General features: G+C 40.9%; 1 protein-coding gene across 1 annotated transcript in view; it reads right to left on the bottom strand.

Annotated features, from left to right (window-relative positions):
• Window positions 1-2,167: 2,167 nt before the first annotated feature.
• The window catches only part of MINPP1 (multiple inositol-polyphosphate phosphatase 1), a 66,796-nt gene continuing 57,884 nt past the window's right edge, over window positions 2,168-11,079 (bottom strand). The window contains exon 7 of the mRNA XM_075216380.1: window positions 2,168-4,797. Within this exon, the coding sequence (XP_075072481.1) occupies window positions 4,401-4,797 (397 nt within the window). The 3' untranslated portion in view covers window positions 2,168-4,400. The remainder of the gene's footprint in view (window positions 4,798-11,079) is intronic.

Genomic DNA, 11,079 nt, shown 5'->3' with positions numbered 1-11,079 from the left:
CTCTCCTCCTCTCTCTCTATCACTGAGACACTGAGAGGAGAAGAGGCTGCCGGGACCCGACTCGCGGCACCCGACCCCCCCTCTCCCGATTCGCGGCACCCGACCCCCCTCCCCCGACTCGCGGCACCCCCCCCCCCCCCCGCACGAGTCGCGGGAAGGGGGAGGGGGTGCCGCGAGTCGGGGGAGGGGCCAATTTTTTTTCATTTTTTTTAAAATTGATCCTGTCCCCCCCAGCTGGGCCCTCCGAGAGCCACTAGGCCCTAGGCAGGTGCCTAGGTTGCCTAGCGGTAAATCCGGCCCTGCCTGCAGGCTCCCCAGAAATGGAGTCTTTGGTCTTTTAATAAAACAGTACATCAGATTAATTGGGGCCAGTATCTGAAGCGCTTTTATTATTTAATAATTGAAATAGCGCTTGAAACATCAAGCCCTACCGTGCCCCAGCAGGGAAGCCATCCAGTGATGCCGGGTATTCAAGGGTGGAGCTGCTGCGCTCGCGCATGCGCAGCAGCTCCTTCTCGCCGAACGGGGGTTATACAGCAGCCGCGGCGCTGTGACAGAAGCGTCGCGGCGGTGCTGTAATAGAAAAAATCTTTGGCATGTTTTAAAACATGCTTTTGCCCGACCGATCCGCGGAGGGGGGGGGGTTTCTGGAGACTCAGAAACCCCCCCTGCGTGCGCCCCTGAAGCTATCAAGTGTTTGTGTGCTACATGAAAAAACAGTCAGTATTTAACAATGCTAATTTGCACCCCTTGCATCGTAACATGGTTTTGTCCAGGAGACTGAAATAAGAAGTTTCTCAAGTTAAGATCCTTAATGAATCAGGCCCATGGTCAATTCAAAATACAGGCTCCAGTTGTGCACATGTGCAGTGTGACACGTTTTACATAAGTCACATTTTTACGTTGTACAAGTGGACTTACGTGCAACTATAAATGAAATATTTCTTATAATACAAAGCACTGACCTAAAGAGCAGCCATGTAAATGGTAACTCTCATAAGTGTCAGCCCTTGGTTTGCATGATGAAAAACCTAACAAAACTTTATTTGCTGCTTAATAGAAAAGAAAGGTACCAAAAAAAAAGTATATGACATATAAATCAACCCAGTCACACTCTAAATTCTTTAGGATGCTTAGAATGGTGCAGGAACAGGTGAGTGTCCATCACATGGAGATGCATTTATAACAGTTGCTTTTGGAGGGGATACAATTCAGGAGAAATATCATTGATAGAAACATCATCACTATTCCCACACCTGTGTATTCAAAGCCTTAGTTGTAGATTTACTAAAAATCGTGTTTTCTGGCGGTTTTAAACCGCCACATAACGCTGGCAGCTTAGTGCTCCAAATCGGCACATTTATTATAGGACGGTTTGAGGCTGCGATGTATAATGCCTGGCGAAGTGTGGCGGATTGAAAACCACATGCAGTTTGAGCAATCTCACCTCTCACAACCACCACTTTTTCCTGGCTGTGTTCCTGGCGGTTTGTCAAATAACAGCTTAGTAAATATGGATGTTTGTATTTTGATCATTTTAAAACTGAGGATGGCGATTTGTAAAGTGGTGGCTTGCAAAACTTTGGTTTTCAGCATTTTAATTCCATCCACCAGTTTTCTGTGTATTTTTCCGGCGGTTTCATCAATTCGCCCTTTAGTATATCTAGCTCTTCGTCTTGTTGTAGGGATGCCCACTACTATTGGGTTCAAACTCCTCCTTTGTAACAGAGACACTACATAACTAAGTAGACCTGTGTAACCAAGTGCTAATGGTGTAATATCATCCTTATGCTTGGTGATATCAACTGCCCTTCCCCTCATGACGGAGGACCATGCCACACTCACTCGTTTCATCAGTTGGTGTCAGAAGAACAATAATGCACTCTCAGAAATAATGTGGGTTTTTTTTCCAGCTGTGCTAGAAGAAAATGACACCAGCAACAAGTCTAGGAATACCTTTTCTTAAAAACAAAACAAAACAAAACAAATATGGATCCTTATATTGAACAAATGCATTTTTGCTGCTAGGAAAAGTGCTTGATAAAGACATGAAATCACACAGTGATCTGAATAAGGACGTTCCAATTAACCTGCTGTGTTTTTCGAGACTGTAACCATACTTCTGTGTACCGTTCATCTTGTTTGAATGATAATTACAACAAGCAAATGAGATAAATGATTTATTATATTTATTGAAAACCACACTGCACTCAGTACATTTACACAAAATCAATAAAGCCTCAAATGTGTTTGAAAGCACCATGATCCAGAAACATGTACATGGATGCAGTTTACAAAGATGGTTTTAGTCAGTTTTGTACAAACAATGACACGTGCTGTTTTTGGTTTATGGAGGAACGTTTTGGTACAAGGCATAAATAGATGGTTCGTGTGTCTCTCATACATAGGTGCATTTTGCAGTCACCGATGGTTGTACATTCTATTATTTAACACTTTCAAAATGAATCATGTGACAAAAGTAGGAGGAGCCTGTATCTAAAGTACAAACAGAATTGACTGAACCTGAGTTACTTCGTACATTTCTGAAACTTCACCACAAGGAAAGACTTAAGAAGCACTAATAATAATCTCAGTTATACTGCCTTCATTAGGAACATATACAATGCATTTATAAATAGGGATGATTTTCTCTTTCTTTATACACGTTCCCTTTAGTGTTGCAAATAGTCAATGTGTCTGTTTAATTTATATCACTGACCCAAATGAACACCCATATAGTTGATTTCATACTATCTTCACTACACTATTATAGCTAACTACCTCTGCATTCCTTTCCATAATAGCCGACTACTGTAAACATAAAGGTGCTTTGGTACCAATGACAAAAGACTGACAGTCATTCACTGATAAATAGAAGAAACAAAACATAGTATAATGTATTGTATGCCCAATTAATACTGCCATCCTACAACTTCAAATATCAGTCTGTTTGTTGTTGAAGAAATATTTCCTTCAATGCTATTATTTGTTATTGTTTCACTTACATAGCACCACAATATTACGCACAGCATTACAGAGAATATTCTAGGGTCCATATTGTCAGCAAGCGGTTAATGTACCTCCCAGTCCTTGTGGACTGTGGGAGAAAACCCATAGCATCAATGAGTGTGAATGGTCCGGCACACACACACACACAGGGAGAACATACAGACCCCACATGGATAGGGTGCTTGTTGGTGATATTAGGGCCCTGTTAGACAGCGAATACATTTAATATTGAATAAACTCACAAGTTCAGTAGATGAAATATTATTGTATTATGCTTTTGCAAAAGTGCAATGTAAAAAGCAAAAATAATTAAGCAGCGGATTAGTGTTGGATCACTTGATGAATGATTGCAAGAAGAATGTAGTTTGATGTGGTCAATGCTTTGATCACTGCGGGAGCTTTGATTGGACAAGTTTGGTGCACACCAGCTTTAACTAAGTTGTGCAATTTATAACTTGTTAACTTTGTGTTCCCAGTCCTATGTTTTGGTCCAATAGTTTTGATTGTTCTGATAGGTTACATTGACTTACAAACTTTGTATGTGTTACTTTTAAATATAAATGAAGCCAAATGGTAATTAGCAACATAATGTAAAAATTTGTATTTTTAGATTAATACTGTATTATTCCCACGTATTCATTATAATTCTGCTCGGAGCGCATAATCTATATATACATCTCTTTGAATGAATTATAAAACTAAAAATTCTCTTGACAGTATAACCTGCATAACTTATTTTCCATAACCTTATACCCATATTATAAAACCTGTTGCTATCTAGGCCATACAAACCCTGGCTGTTACTAACCACACACAAAGCTCTTCATCTAACTCAAAGTGTCATATCAATGCCTGAGTTAACCTCATAAATAAAAAGTAAAAACTGCCTACGAGGTAAAATGAAATATAAGAATTGCAGCAACTTTAAACAACCTGGAGGAAAATGTTTCCCCATAAATCAGTTTTTTAAATGTCTTTTATTGGTAAAATGAACCAGTGAAAGATCATTCCCTAATAGACCTCTACGGCTCTTACGTTAGATATATATTCTATAAGAATGTGTCTGCCATTCTCTAGTATATCATCTTCAGGTCCTTACTTAGTGTTAGTGGTACTGTAGAATGTAAGTGGTTATAATTAAATCACTCAGTATAATCCATATCTCCCAAATCTATAATTTGTCTGACTAAATGCAAAAAAGTAAAAAACACAAAAAAAAAACAAGCAAAGAAAACAAAACGTGCAACCATTTTCAGAACCAAATCTGGTGACTTCAGCAGCAACTTTGTTTCCCGAAAACTGAAAAAAAATTATCTGTTGATAAAAAGGGGAAAAATTCAAAATGAGTAACAAAATGTAGTAAAGGTTAAACCATACGGAACCAGCCCATCTCATAGTTCATCCTCAGAGGTGTGAACTTGTGTCAGTTCACATTCTTCTTTAACATGGCAGCTATGAAGAAGGTGGCTGTACTGCTTCTTCAAATCATCAAAAAGACAGACAGACTGATTTGAGTGGGGAAGAGGAAGGAGATTTTCATTCAGCAACACCTGCACTTGGTACTCTTCCTTAGGGCTCTCTGCCAAGTCGCAGTGGTATAGGACAAACACCAAGTTTGAAGCATAAGGTACAATCCTTCCGCTGCGGAACTTGTGTTCGTTTTGTGTGGCAAAGCTGTCAGCAGTCAGAGGCTTCTCATCCTTAAACAGTCCCATCAGCGCCAGCAGGGGCAACAAAGTCTCTGCATGTCCAAACTGCATGACCACGGGGGTGGAGATCTGCTGGGACCTACAAGGTAAACACTTATTATTAATATGCAGTTTCTATTTAATTTAAAGCAAAACACACAGCTGAGGCAGCAGTTTTGTAGGCTGAACCAATATTCATGAGAAGGAACCCGATTAATTCAATATGAACCAGTGATACCAATGAGTCATGAGGCTCAAAGTGTTTTGAGTCAGCTACACAATTATGCACTAATGTAGCTGAGCTCCTCAGCACGCAACAAGACCGTATCTGCTGATACATTGGTATCCATGCTAAAAAACGGGCAAACAGGAGCTCATTGGCACTGTTGTCTATGCCAATGGCACTGTAGCTCTTGTCTGGAGCTATACAAAATACTCTGAAGCAGCACAATGTTTAAAAAATAAATAAAATGAAAGTAGCACAATCTTTTACATTTATGACTGTTCATCAGGAAGGCCCAGATTCAAGTCTCAGTAATTTGTATAGTACTGGTTTGGGCATCTGGGTTATTGCCACTCAAGTTTTCCTTAACCCATGTATGCTATTGGCGAGTGTCAATGTGCAGTACCATCACTCTTTGTGCTGTAACTTCTTCCCAGAACCTAAGGTCACACCCAAGCATGACAATCATTCTACAGGGTTAGCTGACCCAACTGTGCAAGATGGCAGCTGTGCACAAAGGATGGAAGATTGGTTCGTGCAGCACATAGATAATAATATTCAATTCCAGCAAAGCATCAAGAACAAGGAGGAGTTTGTTACCTCGTGTAAGTAAGACAATCATTTATTTTATTGTAGATTTTATTTGAAATGTCAGATCTTTTGCAATGAAAAAATAACCTATAATTTAGTAGTGGAATTCCTATCAGAGAGAATAATTTATGGTTTCCGAACTCCTCTTTGGCCCAGTCAGCTATGCTGTTATTTTATTGTACATTTGGTATAATACATGCCATTGAAATACAAACAAATAAAGAGTTTATTGTCTGATGCAAGACTTCTGTTTCAGCAGAGATCATTTTACATAGCACTTCAGCACAGCTAGCAGAATGGTACACTATACGTTCACCTTGTAAACCAGTTTATTTTCTACTGATATTCAGGACTTAAACATTAACTTTCAAATAAGGTTACCATACATCTCCTCCTCTTTTTGAAAGACAAATCCAGGTCAGTACGACTTTTCAATGGGGTCCAGGAAGCAGCCTGCAGTGTAATAGGTTAACAGTACAAGCTGCTACCTCATACTATAACTGCAGCAAAGTGGTGGTCCAATCCCTATCAGCAGAACATTCTACACCTTATACACTCTGTCCAATCATCAATGACAGACAGATCGCAGAGTGAGTAGTGTGTTGGGAACAGAAGGTGTTGGTAATAGGGATTGGACCATGGCACTATGGGACGTACTGCATACTGGTACTATGGGACATACTGCATACTGGCACTGTGGGCCATACTGCATACTGGCACTGTGGGCCATACTGCATACTGGCACTGTGGGCCATACTGCATACTGGTACTATGGGACATACTGCATACTGGCACTGTGGGCCATAATGTCATACTGGCGTGGTGGGCCAAACTACATACTGGCACTGCTTTATAATTTTAGATTATTTGCACAACCATCATAACACAACCATCATAACCCTCTCTCATCTCTCTGCTTTATTCATCAGCCAAGTGCTTCTGCTGTACAAATTAACACGTGTGAGAGCTTGTGCAACTCCACAGATGGCAGACACCTTTTTCACAGGAGGAGATTCAATTCGGCGCGAAGTGTCTCCGGAAGGTCCACAAAGACACCTTGCTCCAATGTTATGGCTGGAAACTCCGTTCATTTTTCCTCCCACCTATAAAAATGAGCGGAGATTCCTACCGTAATTGCCGACAACATCACTGTGATGTCCGTGCACCACGTCGTCTGAAATTGAATCCCCATAGACCTGTAAATGTCCTGATATCTATCTGGTATCATCTTATAATGTCCAACATGTATACAACAGCTATAGAATTATGACCTAAGGTTGGGCAAACAGTTCAACACTGTTCTATGTATTAATATAAAAGCCTACAGTTTATCATTATACGGTTTATCATTCTTCGCCTTTAAGTATTTACAATGACTATCTTTGCCTAGGTTACGGGTATCGATAGCTTTCACTAGAAATGTTAAACAAACATACTGATAAAATGTGTTAAACATCTTCTTTGTTTGCACATCTAACCTAAGCCCAAGGCTATCTCTTCACCTCCCTACATCCATCAAATAAACTGTATGTATAGTACAAGCTGACACATGATTATAATATATGAGGTTCTTGGTACCTTAATCTTAACAAATATTGATTATTGGAGTGATTAAGTATATTACTGCTTGTAATAAAAGGTACAACCCTATTTTTATTATCATTAACATGAACCTATTGACATCCCCTTAGTTAAAATAATACATTGTCATGCTGCATGTCATTTATCAGAATCAGCAACACCTCCATGTTGTCAATTATAGTTGTGACATTAATATAAAATATAACCTTTATTGTGCATCATCAGAAGAGGAAATGTTAAATATTTGATGAAAAAATGAGAATATTGAAATACCTAGATATCTGTCTCCAAAATACGTCACAATATGGAGTCTCCGATTAATCACTTTATATTGTACACATAGGCTACCTAGTGCCTCCTGTGTAATGAATACTACCATCTGGGCCCCTAAGAGCAAGATTAGTATCTACCCGTTTGGTCATTCCTAATCCTATGGACGGAGTTCTTTTATTTCTTTCATCCTTTCTTTCTCTTAAAACTGCACTAAAAAAGCAGATAATGTTATCCCATAAAGAAAGTAGTAACAATGCTCATAAACTGATTTCATGTTTTTCTTCATTCTTGTCCAGTTTTGCAAACATAGCTTGTCCCAGTTTTTTGTCTTTACTTTTTTATTTATTTAACATTGAGTCTGTGGGGATGGGTGTAAACAAGCATATTACATACTTGCTACCCTTCCGAAATGTCCGGGAATCTCCTGAATTTCCGGTAGCTCCCGGGAGAGCAGGTCTTTCCCTTCTCTTCCCAGAGAAATGGGTGGGACAGTGACCTCAATGATGCCATTCACAGCAAATAGTGCCATGAGCAGGGGCAAACGCAGGATTTGTAGAGGTGGGTTTCCAAACCACACCGCCAGTGGGCGTGTCCAGCATGCATGGGGGTGTGGCTATAATTTTAGACAGTGCTTGTCTGCTCTCCAACTCTTCCTATCCCCATAATATACATGGGCAATGCTGCGTGCACTACTGTTAGGTGCACATAGCTCTCCCTTTTCAAGCAGAGCCATGTGAAGCGGGAGCAGGGTGCAGCCATCTCAATTATACAGTGCCCCAGGCTTGGAGGGGGGTTTACAGGCACTAGGAAACCCCCCATCGGTTTGCCTATGATAAGGATGTGATTTGGTGCATCACGCTCCCTCTGCTCTTAACACTTGGCCTCCCCTTCTGGAGGGGAGAATACAAAAGATGGCACGTATGGCATATAGTTTTCACTGTTTTAATATGCACATATTATGTGTTTTACATGCAAAAACTACAACCAAAAACAAAACAAAAAGCAAACATTAAAATGATTTTAAAAATGGAGTGGGGGGTTGAGGTTGTAGCATAATAATTGCATGCAAAAGTACATCATACATTAAAATAATGCAATAAAAAAACAGAACTTAAATTTATTTGAACACAATGTAGAATAAATAGATTTGAATAAATACATACTAACTAACATTTTACACCTCCCCTACGGGACATCCTGGAGGGGAGGTGAAGTGTGAAGAGGGAAGTGGGACGGATCACAAAAAAATTGCATAATTTTGGATCTGCACCACGTGAAAACGTAATGTTGCCGCGGGTCCAAAATTACATGATTCACCATGAATCATGTCACGGTGGCTCCCATTCTGCCCACTTGGGCAGGGAGAATGGCCTGCTCTCCCAGGAGACTAGGAGACCTACCCGAAATTCGGGAGTCTTCCGGTAATTCCAGAAGAGTGGGCAAGTATGAATAAATATGCCTTTGTTATAGTTGAAATGTACCTTTTTGCACAAACTATTATGTACATAACTAACTTGTTATATTCACAAAGGGCCGTCTCTTCCATAGGGCACGATGGGCAGGTGCCCGGGGGCCCGTCAGAGGCAGCTAAAAAAAAAAGGTTCCTGAAAAAAAGAAGAAGAAAATACTTACCTTGCTCTCAGCTGGCGATCCGGCTCCCTCCCTGGTCTCCTCCTCCGTGCGGCGCTCGCAGTGCATGTCGGGCGTGACATCATCACGCCCGCCCGACATCCATTGCGGAGCGCAACACGGAGGAGGAGACCAGGGAGGGAGCCGGATCGCCAGCTGAGAGCAAGGTAAGTATTTTCTTCTTCTTTCTTTCAGGAACTTTTTTCTCTCGCTGCCTCTGACGGGACCCCCTGGGCTGCAGGGCCCATATATATATATATATATAATCATTTTTTTTTTTTATATATATAGGGGCCCCGGTGCACTGCTTTGCCCGGGGGCCTCAAATGTTGTTAAGAGGGCCCTGTATTCACCCTTAATTCTTCCTAAACAGTCTGCGGCTGGATAACTTATTCATTAGTCAGATTAGATAAAGTGCTGAAAAGGAAGATATGCAATTAATAGAATGCTTATCTATGTATGGAATTCCTTGAAAGAACTCAAATCAATAAACTGAGGTCAGTCAGTACATCTTAATAAACTGTGCTCAGTATAACTTCAGCAAGCTTAGTGTTTTTCAAACCAGGCTACAATACTGGTCAAAAACCATTGAAAACCTTTAAATATAAGTGATCAGAAAGCATTGTTTAGTATATAAAGCTGCAAATCTCACATAACCCTTAAAGGTTATTTCTAAAGATGACTCACAAAGTATAGGACTTACGAATGGTATTATGATCTCATGAATAACCATTTAAAGGCTGTGTGCAGACAAGACATTAAGGTGGATTGCATGTCAAGCTGACAGTCATTAATGTGTGTGAAAATCTTGTGCCTTATATTGGGCAGACCTGTGCAGGGGAATACACCATGTTGCCATGTTGGACAAGGTGCAGGATGCGGGCAGCACAGTGATTAGCATTGCTGCCTCACAGCATGGTTTGCTTCAAACCAGGGCCCCATCTGTGTACAGTTTGTATGTTCCCTGTGGGTTTCCGCTAAGTGTTCCATTTCTGACACAATTCACTGTAGTGTGTGTGTGCATGATTCGCCTGACTGGTCCATCGGGATACCAGGGAGATGCTCTGTTTGCCCCACTGTCTGATGGTCCTGCCCCCTTTCGCTAGGGGGCAGTGCCGGAATGCAATCAACTGGGTCCTCACAGAGGAAGCAGAGTAGGAGCAGTCTGTGCTACTCGGTAATGCAGAGGTGTTTCCTGCTTTTGCAGGAACTCCTCACTGCCTCTGCTATGCTCTGATTGGCTGACATAGTCACTCAGCCAATCAGAGCACAGATACACCCCCTACCCATACTGCATAGAGGAAGCACTGCAGGAAAAGATAAACCTATAAGAAATGTGTATGAGAAATGTGTGTATGAGACGTGTTTGTTAGTATGAGAAAGGTGTATATGAAATATGTATGTGTCAGTGTGTATGAGAAATGTGTATATGAGACATGTATTAGTGAGTATGAGACAGGTATTATTGTGTATGAGACGTGTGTATGAGATATGTGTGTCTGAGACAGGTATTAGTGTGTAAATGTAAAAGTAGAGCACTCTCAGTGTGTTTTTTATGCTGCTCTTTATAAAGTACACATCATCAATAACATAAAGAAAGAGTGCAGTACTGATAATTATAATCAGCCAAGTGTTTGCACAAAATATTAAATAAAATAATGATAATAATAAAAAGATAAGAAACTGAAAAATAACAAAAAATAAAAATTGAAAATGAAACAATGTGATGTATGGATGTGGCAGGCTAGTTTGGCAGGGGCGCACGCAGGGGGGTTTCTGGTTCTCCAGAAACCCCCCCCCCCTCCGCGAACGAACAGGTAGCAGAAGCATGTATAAACATGCTAAACACTGCCCCTTCCCACAGCACCTCCGCGGACGCTGCGCTGACTGCGCCGCGGCTACTGTACAATCCAGTGTCGTTTAAATGGAGCTGCTGCGCATGCGTGGCCACAGCAGCTCCTCCCAGACTGAGACATTACATCAATGGCTGCCCTGCTAAACGGTGAGTCCCAGGGACCCTGGGCATTCAACAAAATAAATATATTTCCAACAGTTGCTGTAGTGATGCACAAATGATGTTGTAGG

The sequence above is a fragment of the Mixophyes fleayi genome, chromosome 6 (genome assembly GCF_038048845.1).
Source record: "Mixophyes fleayi isolate aMixFle1 chromosome 6, aMixFle1.hap1, whole genome shotgun sequence".
Lineage (NCBI taxonomy): Eukaryota > Metazoa > Chordata > Amphibia > Anura > Limnodynastidae > Mixophyes > Mixophyes fleayi.
This window is presented reverse-complemented; position numbering and strand designations above follow the sequence as displayed.